This window comes from Megascapheus bottae, chromosome 16 (assembly GCF_031878675.1).
Source record: "Megascapheus bottae isolate mThoBot1 chromosome 16, mThoBot2.hap1, whole genome shotgun sequence".
NCBI lineage: Eukaryota > Metazoa > Chordata > Mammalia > Rodentia > Geomyidae > Megascapheus > Megascapheus bottae.
The window spans coordinates 56,560,114-56,575,974 of record NC_143524.1 but is presented as its reverse complement, the minus strand read 5'-3'; the positions used below and the strand labels follow the sequence as shown (position 1 = coordinate 56,575,974).

At 36.7% G+C, this 15,861-nt stretch overlaps 1 protein-coding gene across 1 annotated transcript in view; it reads left to right on the top strand.

Annotated features, from left to right (window-relative positions):
- Nucleotides 1–15,861, top strand: part of Nox4 (NADPH oxidase 4) — a 171,519-nt gene that overhangs the window by 130,336 nt on the left and 25,322 nt on the right. Inside the window, exon 13 of the mRNA XM_090349138.1 lies at nt 6,052–6,133. Within this exon, the coding sequence (XP_090205264.1) occupies nt 6,052–6,133 (82 nt within the window). The remainder of the gene's footprint in view (nt 1–6,051; nt 6,134–15,861) is intronic.

Here is a 15,861-nt window from a genome sequence, read left to right as displayed (position 1 = left end):
TGCTTATTTCCCCAGTCCCCAAATACATGATTCAAATAAATGTGACTTTTTCCCTAAGGATACATTTTTTGAGTCTCAGGGTCAAAGATTACCAAACCCATCTGGCTCACTGTCACGTGAGAAGGCTAATGGAAGAAGGCTAAAGTCTCAGGCTTTCCAGTGAGATTAGGATCTTCTTTAATTCATTGTACAAGAATTTTCTCTTCTTTATTTAGGTTGTTAATGCAAAACCCAGCTGTTGTTCCAAAGAGAACAAAGATAATTGACTCTAAGCCATATTAAGCTGGAGCAATTATAACCAAGTTACTCTGAATGACCTATTCCTCTGTGGAAGGGCTTTTATGAACTTTGAACTTTTATAGTCACAGAACAAAAGAAAGTCATAAGATTGCTATGTTTAGTTTACTGAATACATTGGTGGGGACAGCAGATAGGTAGCTTATAGCAGGGTGAGGAAATCTAGAAGTTTCAGATGTTGTAATATCCTTAGCTGTATGGTTGGTAGAAGTGAATGGTCCACTATATGTGAAAATGGTCTGCATTGTGAAAATATAACATCCTTGTCACAAAAATTACAGTTAAGGATATGGAATTTAGTAATAACTGACCATTAAGAAGACTAAATACAAACTGGGAGCTGGTGGCTCACACCTGTAATCCTAGCTACTCAGGAGGCTGAGATCTGAGGATTATGGCTCAAAGATAGCCTGGCATAAAAGTCTGTGAAACTCTTATCTCTAATTAACCACAAGAAAACTGGAAGTGGTGTTGTGGGTCAAAGTGGTAGAACACCAGCCTTGAGCTCAAAGACATTGCCCAGGCCCAGAGTTCAAGCTCCAGGCAAGACCAAACACAAAACACACAAACAAAAAACTAAATAAGACAAGATTAATTCTTTCTATCTCTGACATTCCATCTTCCCACCATCCCCAAATTCTTGCCAATCATTGTGCAAGGTCTTCAATTTATTCCTGTTTCAGGGAACTTCCATTACAAGGTAAAATTAATAAATAAAAGCTGTGTGTGGATTACTTGTGCATATTGTAGCAATAGGAATATGGATAGGCATAATGGATGGTCTATTTTCTTTTTATCAACTTTCATGTGTTCCTACTATGAGTTAGGGCAATTTTTCATTGTAGTATCTTCACATTAAGATGCTTTTTAAATATATTTTTATTGTAATTAGTAGAAGGGTTACATGATATTTGCCAGATAAATGGTGCATTAATTCCCATACATTGATACCCTTTCACATGTCTTGGTCCCCATTTCCCTTCCCCCCTCTTCCACCCCTCATCTTGTTTTCCCCTGTTCCCTATCCAATTTCAGATAACCAAATACAAATATATCCGATATATCAGGTAACAAAGTGAGATAGTGTAACAATATTAAATAACCAAGGGACAGTAGAAGTGATGAGAGATAACATAGTACCTTAAGAACAACAATCATTAATTATATGGCTTAAGTTTACATCATATTTTAAATGACAAGTTTAACAAACAATTGTTCAAGGAGGGAATCTCTAATTACATTCACTGGGATAATATGCTTTTTTTAATGCCAATTGTGGGGCTTGAACTCAGGGCCTGGGCTTTCTCAAGGCTCTACCACTTGAACCACAGTATCACTCTGGCTTTCTTTTTTATGTATGTGTTACTGAGGAATCAAACCTGGGTCTTTGTGCATGCTAGGCAAACACTCTACCACTAGGCCAAATTCCCAGCCCTTATACAACTCTTTCTAATAATCTAACCGAGTTTTGATTGCAAAATAAATGTAATGCCAATGATGCACTTGTATTACAATTTCATTTTATTTTATAGGACTAGAGTCTATTTCACTGCAGCAGAACTTCTAATATTTCAGGTTACATTATTTCAGTTATTTTTATCTTATAAGCATTGTTTGTTTATTTAGAGATAGACTCACCACATAGCCAAAGCATATCTATTTTTTTTATTTCCCTGCTTCAGCCTCCCAAGTGTTGAAATTTCTCTTGTATTTCACTATGCTCAGATTATTCCACTTATTTATATTTATTTATTTATTATTTACTTTACTATATTTGCTGCCAGTCTTGAGCCTTGAACTCAGGGCCTGGGCATTGTCCCTAAGCTTTTGTGCTCAAGGCTAGTTCTTTATCACTCGAGTTATAGCTCTGCTTCCCAAATTTTTGGTAGTTAATTTGAGAAGAGTCTCAGGAGCTTTCTTGCTCGAGATGGCTTTGAACCATGATCCAGATTTTACCCTTCTGAGTAACTAGGATTACAGAGTGAGCCAGTAGTACCTGGCTTTCCATTTATTATAAAATGTATGTTGAATCTTTTGTGAAGCTTTTTAATGCTTTGAAGGATTTTGTTTTGAAAAGAAAAAGTAAAGAAAAAAGACAAGTAAATTGAGTAGTGCAATATGAGCATTAAAAGACAGAGAAGTATATTTTTATCTATTAACATAAAGGAGGAAGTGGTGCTGTGGCTCAAAGTGATAGAGTGCTAGCCTTGAGCTAAAGAGCTCAGGGACGGTGCCCAGGCCCAGAGTTCAAGCCCCATAACCAACAACAGCAACAACAAAATTGAAGAAAAAGGAAACAAAATCTCGTTGTTCTTAGTGGTAATGCTATACACTTGAGTGATGTTTGACCTGATTCTTTTTCTTTGTCCATGATAGTTTACTACTCAGCGTATTTAAGGAAATAGTTATTTTCTTTTTTTTTCTTTTCTGTACTATTAAGGTTGAATTTTTATTTTTTTCATATATTTTTATTGTAATTACTAGAAGGGTTACATGATATTTGCCATACATTGATAGCCTTTCACATGTCTTGGTCCCCATTTCCCTCCCCCCTACCCCCATCCCTCATCTTGTTTTCCCCCGTTCCCTATCCAATTTCAAAAAGCCAAATACAAATATATTTGATATATCAGGTAACAAAGTGAGATACTGTAACAATATGAGATAACCAAGGGACAGCAAAAGAGATGAGAGATAACATAATACCTTAAGAACAACAATCATTCATTATATGGCTTATATTTCTATATCCTAGAGATCCTTTCATTTAGTGTCATACTATATGGCCTTTTGTATCAAGGTTTTGCTCTATTGTAAATCTCTGCTAGCAGAGCCCAAGGTTTCTACTGATTATGACAAATGAGAGAAACCATTGATCCTAAGTTCCTTTGAGTCTGGCTTACTTCACTTAATATGATCTTTTCTGAGTCTTTCCAGGAAATAGTTATTTTCTGAATGGAGTCAACAGAGAGGCAGATAAAATAAGGAGGATCAGAGTTATGTGTGTCTGTGTGTTGGCTTGTGCCTGTAACCCTAGATTTCCAGGAACTTGAAAACACAGTTTGAAGCCAGCTCAGAGAAAAAAGTCCCTGAGATTCTGATTTCCAATTGGCCACCAAAAAAAAAACAACAAAAAAACCTGTATGGAAGTAGAGTTGTAGTTTCAGTAGCAGAGCACTTAGCACTTAGTCTTCAGCACAAAAAGCCCAGAGACAGTGCCTAGTCTTTGAGTTCAAGCCCCAAGACCAGAACACAAAACAATGAGTAGAAATAAGAACTTTCCTGCAGGAAAACAGTAACTTTGTAAAACCTGTCTGACAGAATCCTTCCAGAAAGCTATTTTTTTATAGGATACTAGAAGGAAACTAATCAAGTGCCTGTAATCATGATTTTATATGCAAAGAATTTTAGGTTATAAAAAACAGTATTAATTGGCATTGCTCTTTTCCTCTTAAATTATTTTGTCCTTAAATTATTTCCCCCCTTTTTTTGCAATGTATGACGAAGACTGTAGTTTCTTATGACAATAGAATATATTTGCACATTTTTGATGCTTTGCAAATCCTTATTTTGCGCTTGGTGGAAGAAGGCTATTTTCCTTAAAGAGGGAAATGAAATTGGATCAGAGTAAATGTACTGGTAATTTTCAGATAGAATTGGAAAGAGCACCCAGATTACTAAGTTTGTGAGTAGTAAGACATCTATTTTGTAGCCTTTGAATATCTCTGTTGATTAGGTAAAAGGAAGGAGGAGTGAATGAAGGTATACAAAAGCTTTACTAATTAAGCCATATCCCCCACTGGCAGAAAATCTTGTTCAGACATTACTATGTCATTAGTCTGCTCATCATTGTATCACTATGTTGAAAATCCTCTGGTTCTTCTCAGTGGCTTTAAGGAAATGGCTCTCCTAAACCCCATGAGTCTGAGCTCTAGGATTGGATAGTGGTGCTGTTTCCTGAAGAAATAATTTGGGCTTATTGCCAAAGCAACACACATGATTTAATTTTGCTCCAAGAAAATTAACACTTCAATTTTAATTGTGTGTGTGTGTGTGTGTGTGTGTGTGTGTGTGTGTGTGTATGTGTGTCCATGTCTCCATCATGAGGTTTGAACTGTGGGCCTGGGTGCTGTCCCTGAGCTCCTCAGCTCAAGCCTAGATTTCTATCAGTTAAGCACAGCACCACTTCCTGTGTTCTGGTGGTTAATTGGAGATAAAAGTCTCCTGGACTTTCGTGCTTGGGTTGGCTTGGAATCATGATGCTCAGATCTCAGCCTCCTGAGTAACTATGACTACAGGCATGAGCCCTTGATTTTTTAACAGAGGGAAAATCAAATGTTTAAATCACTAAGGTATAATATTAAAGAACAACTACTGGATAAACCATAATTTTCTAACTAGTTGGATTATAGATAATTTGATCATTTATCTTTATTTTCCTAAGGAATAAAATGACCCATGTGCCTTTATGGAATAAAACAGATTGTTTGCATTTTACAATTCATCAATATAAAATACTGTGCATTTTTTGTATATGTCAACTTTTTTGACAAATTTAATACACAATAGCTTTCATTCATATTCACTTAGTATTGATGCACTTATCATACTTAGGTTAAAAGGTATTTCAAATGAAAGAATATGAATTTATATCTTCATAGTTTAGGTAGATTTGTAAATGATTTCTTTAAAAAATTAAAATTGGAATTATTAATAGTACCCTTATTGGGATTTGTATTCAGAATTTTGTCTTTCAAGGCTGCTGCTTGATTATTGAGTCCTGTCCGTACCCTTTTCAGCTTTTCATGAACTTTCATTGAGGGTTTCAAATTTTGTGCCCCGAGCTTGTCTCTGGTTGTAATTCTTAACAATGCTTCCTGGCACACTCAGCTAAGAGGCTGGAGGGGGGACAAGCCCTTTTTAGTCAGGGCTGACCTTGAGAGATGCTGTTGTCTTCTCCCAAGTAGCTGAGACGACAGATATGCCCTATGCTTATCCACCCCTGATCACACTCATGTTGTGTGGCTTTACTTCCCACTGTTGATGGTCAATAATGAGATTGTGCATCTTTGTATTGATTTGTTGGAAATAAGTATTATTTCTAATCTTTCAGTTATATGATTTTATCAGTCAGTCCTAAATACTATTTGCTATTGTTAGAAATTATATCTTTTTCTTTGCCGTTGTTCTCTTTTTTTGTCTTGTTTGTTTATCTATCTGGATGGGATAAGGAGATGCAGAAAAGGAGGTATAAAAGGTGAATAAATACAGCAGTGTGACTCACTGGATACTGTATTAAAAATGAGCTATACATCTATGTGGATGGGAGGGAAAATTGGAAGATAGTGAGGAAGGGTGACATTGCCCAAAAGAAAAAATTCTCTTTACTTAATTTATGTAACTGTAACCTCTCTGTACAATACCTTTATAATAACAATAAACTTTTTTTCCCTCTAGTTCTAGGGATTGAACTCAGGGCCCGAGCACTATCCTTGGGTTTTCTCAAGGCTTGTGCTCTACCACTTGTGCCACAGCACCACTTCCAGCTTTTACTGTATATGTAACCAAGGAATCAAATCCAGGGAGAAACTACTATTTTTAATCATAAAATATATGTAGCCCTTAAGGAAACACAATGATGGGAAATACAAACAATGGGCAGAGTCATAAGAAAAAATAGATCATCAATTGTTTTGGAATGATTTTCATGACTTTTACTCTTTCATATTTTGGTATTTATTTTTCTTTTGACAGAACGATTGCGTGATTTACTACTGCCTCCACCCAGTCAAGATTCTGAGATTCTGCCCTTCATTCAATCTAGAAATTACCCCAAGTAAGTAAAAGGAGTTTATTGTGTCTTGAGATGCAGAAGGGGCAGAGTACTAGAAGAGAGAGTTGGAGGCAAAGACAAAAATGTAATCTTCTTCAGAATGTGTATTAATCTACCCAACTAGGGCATTTTCTACAATTCAGCATATTGGGTTGTTCACAGATGGTACCTGCTACTAACTGCAACCCAGCTATGCTGGCACCATAGAGCCAGCGTAGAAGATAAGCCTCTGCATGTGTCTCTTTGTAGTGCTTCTTATATAATGTTGTGTCAGGAGGGACATATGATGTGCATGATTTCTCATATGTTTTTTTATTTTCTGCCCTTGAAATGCAAGCATGTATCCATACTTTAGAAACAGATGGTCAAAATAACATGCTAGGTATATTTCTTCAACATTTCTGTTTATTACTCTTTACCATTGATACCTGAGGAAGTGAAATCGCTGACATCTTTCACACAGGGAACAGTGCTTTTCTTCTCTTAGTTGCCATAAATGTAACTGAGCATGGTTGAAGTGATATGCCTTCATTGTCTGGAGGGTGAGCGGATGTCATATCTTACATATCCTCTTCCCTAAAGGCTACTGGATTCTGGGATCTTGATCTTCCTGTGGAGTCTCGGAGCACCCCTTGTGAGTGTCTCATTCTCTTTCTTAACTAGTATGCAGTGAACTAAAGAAAAACCTTCTATTCAAAGAGGAAGGTCACCTGGATAAAGAATTTGCATTTGGTTTACAAATATTTAACCCAAACTAATCACTGGGCTAAATGACTTGTTATTTGATTGCTTTACTGGTTACTTAAGTATTCATAGAACTTTACTTTCCCTTAACACTTACCTTTGATAACACTACTACTGATGACAGAAGTTTCTTTTTTTAGCTTTTCAGATATAAGTTCAAGTTTAGTCATTAGCAACTATTTTCTAGGGCCTCCTAATGTACACAGGGATGGCCATGTGTCTGGATGGCCTTGCATGTCTGTCTTGCTCTTTGGCTGTGTGTTTGGGAATTGTTGATTTATCTGAAGGGACTGTGTTGTGACTAGTGTGAGAACAGGCTGATGGAGCTACTTCCCTTTCTATTTGACTCAGTGTTCACTGGACATCTTTATCTGTTTGTCACTATTTTCCTTGGTTTCTGTATTATATTGTCTTTGATTTTGTGTTTTGACTTAGTATACAGTTATTATAAATGAGCTATTTCCATAAATGACCACAGTACAATTCAAAATGTTACTGCATTTCTCATGCTTCCATATCCTCCTTTCCTTTTTTCCTTGAAGTATTTGATCGGTTTATTTTTGTTGTTGTTGACAGTCCCGGCGCTGGAACTCAGGACATGAGCACTGTCCTCAGTCTTTCTCAAGGCGAGAGCTGTGCAACTTGAGCCATAGCATCACTTCCAGCTTTTTCTACATGTGTGGTACCAAGGAATCAAACCTGAGTCTTTGTGCATGCTAGCACTCTACCACTAGGCCAAACTCCCAACCCCTCTTATGTTTTTGTGATGCACATACCCACATGTACTCTCTTTGTCTTTCATGCACTCATATACACACTCTTGTACCTTCTTCCATCTTGTTTGCTCCTCAGTATCTTTTACTTTCTCTCTTCCCTGTCTTATAGGTCCCTTCTTAGCCAATCACATGTTTGAACTCCTGACTCATTACCACTAATATTGTCATGATCATAAACGTCGTCGTCATCATCATCATCATCATCATCATCATCATCATCTAAGTCAGTATCCCAGAAAGAATGAGAACATGCAGGATTGCTTTTCAAGCATGGCTTACTTTGCTCAACACGATGATCTCCAGTTACATCTGTTTTCATTTTAATTTAATTTTTTATTGTTGGGATAATGTATAGAGGGGTTACAGTTATATTCATCAGATAGTAGGTACATTACTTCTCACATATTGATATCCCTTCTCATGTTTTTGTCCCCAGTCCCTCCTCACACCCCTTTCTAATCATCTTCTTTTTGCCCTTCCCATCCCGCTTTCAAATAGACAAATAAATGTATATACAATATACCAGGTAACAAAGTCAGATACAATAATCACAAGAGATTAATCATAAGGGGAAAAAAGAGAAGAGAAATAACATAGTACATTAAAAACAATGATCACAAAGATAAAGCTCTTGTTTCCTTATCTAGAGTTTATTTCATTTAGTCTCTTCCTGTCTGACCTTATGTACCTAGGATTTGAGCTATTGTAATCCTCTGCTAGGAGAGTCCCAGATGTGTACTAATTATTACAAATGAGGAAAACCATGGAGCCTATGTTCCTTTGGATCTGGCTTACATTATTTCACATGATTTTTTCCAAGTCTATTCATTTCCTTATGAATGGGCCATGCCATTCTTTTTGATGGCAGCATAGAATTCCATTGTGTATAAATACCACATCTTCTTGATCCAATCATCTACTGAGGGGAGTATGGGTTAGTTCCATATATTTGTTATCGTAAATAACAAACATATGAACATCATTGTGCTAGTACCTTTAGTATGTTCTTATTTCTGGACTTTTTGGTAAATGCCAAGGAGTAGGATTGCTGGGTCATAGGGGAACTCTATGTTTAGTCTTTTGCTTTCTGTAGTGGTTGAACGAGTTTACATTCTCACCAACAGTACAGTAAAGATCCCTCCTGGTCACATCCCCACGAGCATCTGTTGCTATTAGATTTCTTGATAATGGCCATTCTAACTGGACTGAGGTAGAATCTCAAAGTTGTTTTGATTTGCATTTCTTGTACAGTTAGAAATGTTGAGCATTTCTTCATGTGTCTATAGGAAAGTTGTATTTTCTCTCAGAGAAGATGATCTCTTTAAGTCTTTGGCCCACCTTTTAATGGGATGGTTGTTTCTTTGAGGATTCATTTTTGAGAGATTCAATTTTTTTGAGCTGTAGATATATTTTAGATATGAGGCCCTTGTCTGTTCTATGGTTTGTGAAGGTCTTCTCCCACTTGATGGGCTATTTCGATGTCCTTTGCCATACTGAAGCTCTGCAGTTTAATGCAGCCCCATTTGTCCAAACTTACTTTAATTTGTTGTGTTTCTGGGTCTTTATTAAGAAAGTTTTGATCTGTGCCAAGGAAACGTATTGTATCTCCTATTACTTCTTGTAACGTTTTCAGTGTATTTGCCTTTGCCTCAAGGTCTTTGATCCATTTGGAATTAATTCTGGTGCAGGGTGACATAGAAGGATCCAACTTTAGTTCTCTACAAGTACTTAACCAATTCTGCCAGCATCATTTGTGAAAGAGATTTCTTTCTTCCCTGTTATGTTTTTGACTTTCTTATCAAAGATTAGGTGGCCAGAGGTCTGTGGGTTGATTTCTTGGTCTTCAGTTCTATTCCATAGGTCCTGAGGCCTTGTCAGTACCAAGCTGTTTTGATTACTATAGCTCTGTAATTATCTATTATGATTATATTGAGAAATCATGTGATTCTTGTCTCTTGAGGACAGCAGAAAGCTGGGTATTGCTTTTTGATTCAATTAGTCAGTCTATGTTTTTTCACTGGAGAGTTACGTCCATTAATGTTGAGGGTTAGGATTGACAAATGTTTCTTAGTTCTGACCATATTTCTATTTCATTAGGGCTTTGATTTTTCAGTTCTTGTTGTCATTACCTGGTATACTTTTTAGGTGTCATTTCTCTGTCGGTATCTTGTTTGTGATGATTTTCAATGTGTAGAACATCTCTGAGAATTTTCTGTAGTGCTGGATTGATTGACATATAGTGTTCCAATTTTTCCTTGCTGTGGAAATTTTTATTTTTCCTTCAGCTATGAATGACAGCTTAGCTGGGTACAGTATTCATGGTTGGTATTTTTATTGTCATTAGGGCATGGCATACATCATTCCAAACTCTTCTTACTTGCAAGGTCCTTGCTGGGAAATCTGTGTTATTCTGATTGGTTTTCCTTTGTAGTTGATTTCTCTCTTCCCCCTGGCAGCTTTAAGGATCCTTTCCTTGGTCTTTATTCATTTTGTACAGTTTATAATATGGCAGTGGGATGTTCTGTTCTGGTCAGGCCTGTTTGGGGTTCTAAAAGCTTCTTGTATCTGGATGGGCCTGTCCTTCTGGACATTTGGAAAGTTCTCTGAGATGATTTCCTGGAGTATATTTCCAATTCCATTAACCACCTTCTCCAGGCCCTCCTCAATACCAATTAGCCTTAAATTAGGCTTCCTAATTGTATCTGGGAGCTTCTGAAGCGATCTGTCATATTTCCTGGACTTGGTTTGAATCATTTTCTAGTATTTCTCTATAAATTCTGACTGTCTTCAACTCCAGATATTCTATCTTCTGCATCATCTAACCTGTTATCAATTCTTTCTACTTTCTTGTTCATTCCTCTGCCTTCTAGTTGATCATTTTTGATGGCTTGCATCTCTTGTTTTAGATCTTGTATGGACTTTTTTATCCCCTTGATTTCAATTGAGTACTCCCTTTGAAGTTCTTTAGCTCAGAGGCTTTACTCTCGTTCAGCTTGCAGTTTGCGAATTCTATAAACTCCTCCATTATTCTTTTAGTAGCTTCATCACATTCACTTTCATATTCACCTATATCCTTCACGCTTTTCAAAATTTTCATTGATCATGTTTATCAGTAGCATTTGTAGAGTATTTAGAGGACTCTTCCCTAGGTTCTCCATTGACTTTTCTGTTTCCTGTTTATTTTGAGTGGGAGATGCAGTTCCCTGACTTGCCATTTTTCTTGAGTTTCTTGTTCTGCACATTTGGAATTTGAAGCAAGACTAATACCACACAAGATTACAATTTTAAGATAACAACCAACCCAATGCTCTATAGCTGCACACTATATGACTATAGTAGATCACAATCCTGGACTAGTATTTTCACTCTTTCTCTCCTTTTGTGTACTTACAAACAAATCCAATACCACCACCGATCACAGTCTTATGATAAAAAAATCCATTTCCTATGAGATTTAAATCACTCTAGACCTGCAGTATAATTCAACAAATACATATACAGTTGGGTCAACAACAATCAACTGTAGATTCACGAAGTATGGAATTCAAAAAAGGAGCAAAGAACCAGAGTTAGAAATGTATTATGAAATGCAAGATGGGGAAATAAGAGAAGAGTAATATAGGGAAAGAAAGAAATAGAATGAAGATTACTATGACCTAAAGTGAGAGAAAGGGTAAATAAATGAAAAACAATATTATTCATTTTGGAGGGAAAAATTTGTGTCTCCACTGAATTTGGGGTAGTCTCTTTATGAAGTCTCTTACCACCTGTGATGATTCATTTTCCTTTGGCTTAGTTGGTTTTTCTAATCAGTTTGCTTCAGTGGGCAGAAAAAGTTCTGCCTTACAGACTTGGGGTCTTTGTGACTGCCCACCCAGGTTAATTTACTGACAGGGCCATGAACTTTATGTGTCCTACAGGAGAAAGTTGGCTGCTTTTGGTAGCTTGAATGTGGATGGATTTTATTCTGTCTGGATTGTATTCTATCCAGCTTCAGAACTTTGATCCAGCCTGGGGCCCTGTTGTTTTTGTCAGCTCAGCAGAAAGCCTTGGGGTGGAACCGCCTCTAATTGCTTCCTCCAGGGCAGGGAACCCATTGCCTGACTAAGCTGACACTGGTCAGATCCAGATAGTTTTCACTTAGAGAGATGCTGCAGACAGCACTTGTCAGTTTCCAGTGATTTGCTATTTGGTCTGGCAGGGTCTTTGCCAGTAGCCAAGATGGCACTTCTGTAGGCTGGTGGATGAGGGGCTACCTTCCCAATGCTGCTGTGCAAGCAGCAGTGAGAATATCTTTAGTGAGGTTCTCACACTTCCCCTAGGGTATCTGCATCTGTGTGTATCTGGCAGGATGAAGGTTTCCACTTGTAGTCACCCGGTCTGTGCTATAGGTCAGTGAGGTTCTGAGCACTCAGGCTCTGGTGCCTTTGTCTTGACACAGCTGCTATTTTGATCTCTGCCACTGCCACCACCACTGCTGCTGATGTGGACTCAAAACTGTCTTCTTTTTTTTTTTTTTTTTTTTTGCCAGCCCTGGGCTTGAGCTCAGGGCCTGAGCACTGTCCTTGGACTTTCTCAAGGTTAGAGCTCCACCACTTGAGCCTCAGCACCACTTCCGGCTTTTTTCTATGTATGTGGTACTGAGGAATCGAACCTGGGTCTTCATGCTAGGCAAGCACTTTAACCACTAGGCCAAACTCCCGGCCTCAAAACTGTCTTCTTAAGGAAGCTGCCTGATTTTTTCCTCTCTGACTGAGATCTCTGTGCTACTACAGCTTACTTGGTATCATACTTTAGCTATAAACTCTCCACTAGAGTGCTAAAACTGGGATCTTAAGGAGAGCTCAGTTAGGCTTACCGTGAACCTCTGCCATCTTCCCAGAATCCTCTCCTCCATCTATTTTTATTAAAAAGGAACTAGTTTCATTTTCCTTATGGTTCTATGGTGTCCATGTCCCATAGTTTGTTTAGTTAGTTGGGCTCTTCTGATTCCACACTTTGACTATTGTGGATTCAGGTGTAATATATATGGCATGAATATTATCTTCCTAGTATGTTCTTTTACTTTCCAAATATATGTGCAAGAGTGGTATAGTGGTATAAAAAGGCACATCTGTTTCTAGTTTTAAGGGATTCCATCATGTTGTGCTAGTTTATTATTCCCTCCTTCAGTGTATATGGCTTCCTTTTCTAAAATTTTATTAGCTATCCAACAGATGAAAAGACGATTATGCAGCATATACAGTTAAGCACGCACATAAAATAAACATCTAAAGGTTAGACAATCCAATTAATAGTCAAATGAATTGAATTGAGACTTCACAAAAGAAGAAATGCAAATGGCTAATAAACATATGTGCAATATTCATAGCCATAAAGTAAATGCAAGTCAAAGCTACACTAATATTCTATCTCACCTAAGTCAGAATGGAAGTCTCGAAAAAAATACTTAGCTCTACAATCTTACATGTGTTCTTGTCCTTAGATTACTTTCTGATAATGTCATGGTCCTGTTTGAGCTGGTATTATAAATTGATAGTCTGGATTTTTTTCCCCTTATAGTTGTGGAAATTAGAAATCTAAGATGAAGATATTGACAGAACAGATACTTCTTGGAGGACAGTTGATTGCCTTATCATTGTGACTTCACATGGTTAAGAAAGACAAAGGAAGCCAGCTCTCTCCTCTCTTTTCCTAGCAGAAAAAAACAATCCTGCCATAAGACCTCTACATTCATAGCCTTGCAATGACACTATTTTAAAATTCTGTCACATTAGAGTTTCAGCACATATATTTGAGGAATACAATTTTTGTGCATAGAATTTCATTGTGCAGAAATACCACATCTTGTTGATCCACACATCAACTGAGGGGCATCTGGGTTGGTTCCATATCTTTGCTATGATAAATAGTGCTGCAATGAACATCATTGTGCTAGTGGATTTAGTATGTCCTTGTTTTTGGACTACTGGGTAAATACCAAGTAGTGGAATTGCTGGATCATAGGGGAGCTCTATGTTTAGTCTTTTGAGGAACTGCCATACTGCTTTCCATAGTGGTTGAACAAGTTTGCACTCCCACCTGCTGGCCACATCCCCTACAGCATCTATTTTTATTAGATTTCTTGATCATGGCCATTCTAACTGGACTGAGGTGGAATCTTAGAGATATTTTGATTTGCATTTCTTTTATGGCCAGAGATGTTGAGCATTTCTTCATGTGTCTATAGGCCATTCTTACTTCTAAAGAGAAGACTCTCTTTAAGTCTTTGGTCCATCTTTTAATGGGATGGTTGTTTCTTTGGAGATTAGTTTTGAAGTGATTCAATTTTTTGAGCTGTTGACCCACAGACCTATGACCACCTAATCTTTGATAAGGGAGCCAAAAAAATAGAATAGAAGAAAGACAGCCTCTTCAACAACTGGTGCTGGCAGAACTGGTTAAGCACCTGCAGAAAACTAAAGTTGGATTCTTCTTTGTCACCCTGAACCAGGATTAAGACCAAATGGATCAAAGACCTCGAGGTAAAAGCAAATACACTGAAAACTTTACAAGAAAGAATAGGAGATACACTAGGTCTCCTTAGCACAAGTCAAAACTCTCTTAATAAGTACTAAGAAACACAACAAATCATAGACAGTCTGGATAAGTGGGACTGCATTAAACTACAGAGCTTCTGTATGGGAAAGGACATAGCTAGCAAATTAACTGGAAAGCCTACAGAGTTGGAGAAGATTTTCACTAACCACAAAATGGACCAAAGCCTCATATCTAAAACAATGTTCATTTTTATAGATATATTTATAAATTAATGATGTTCATTAATTATAGACTTATATTTATCAATTAATATTTCACCCAATGACCAAAGCCAGGGAGGGACAAGATGTAATTGCATACATTTTCAGAAACATGTGTAAGTGTATAACAGTTTTCAGGAAGTGCCAGATGAATGGAAAATATTTTAACAAGGAATATATACTTAATACAAAAGGCATGTTGCTGCTTTATTGATTGGGAGAAAAAATGGAGATAATGTACTAAGTTTTATTGCTTATTTTTTATTTGGATTATTGTCATTAAATCTGAAGGGTTTAGGATTATAATCCATTTAAATAATATTTAGACTTATATTTACTCTTTATAAATGGCACTTTGATATGCAAAATTATGAAGATCATTTAAGATAATATTATTTATGAAATATATTCAACTTTATCAGTGATTAAGCCAGCCAAAAAGATCTGATAGTTCTACAAGATTTAATCCATATACCTATAAAACCCTGAAAAGAATAACATATTTTTTTGATCGCATAAAGATCAAGTTCTCCAAGCTGCCTAATCTCAGAACTGTTTCTAAACAGAGAGAAATACTATTTATGACAAGATTCAGAACTATTATTTGGATTGGTTTACTGCCAAAGAACAACCTTGTTTGGACCATAAAACAGTGTCCCAACCCAATCTCACTCCCATCGGATTCTTAAAAATGCCTGCAAGTGGTGAAATTGGATAATATCCTTAATGGCAAGGCCAAAGATGACCTTTCCACAGTTTATCTCTTCTTTACTTCATCTTCTTGTTCCTTGCCTAACCAAATTTTGAGTTTCTCTTCCAGAAACCTCTACTCTGTCTTCAGAGTATGCAAATTTTAAAGTGGTTCTTTAGTAACATATATGAATTACAGATGAGATGATAGCTTATGACACACTCATAAGTATAAACAATGTATTCAAATCAAACTTTTCCTTCCATAGCTCTCCTCATTTTCCATACTTATTCAAAGTATTCTGTGCACGTTTCATTGTTGTGAATGTTGAGAATGTTTTCATAAATGCATATAAAATGCTTCAGTCATCTTTTCCTGCATTACTTCTTCTGATGTCAGTCTTCATCACAATCTGTGTTAACTTTCCTCCCATTCTTTTTTAGTGTATATTATGCAAACTATTTTTATTCATAATATGAAGACAATAATAGCACAAATTGAATACTCTCTGCATGACAGATATTATACCTTCATACAGTAAATGTTTTTCCCAAAGTAGTGTGCTATAGCTACATCTCAAATTCAGATATATTTTGCCCCAAAATTATACTTCATCGCATTCAGTCATTAATCATTCCACCCATCCATTCATCAAATATTTATTGATTTATTACTATACATCAGAAGCAGTCATAATTACTGAGAATAAGAAAATGAAGA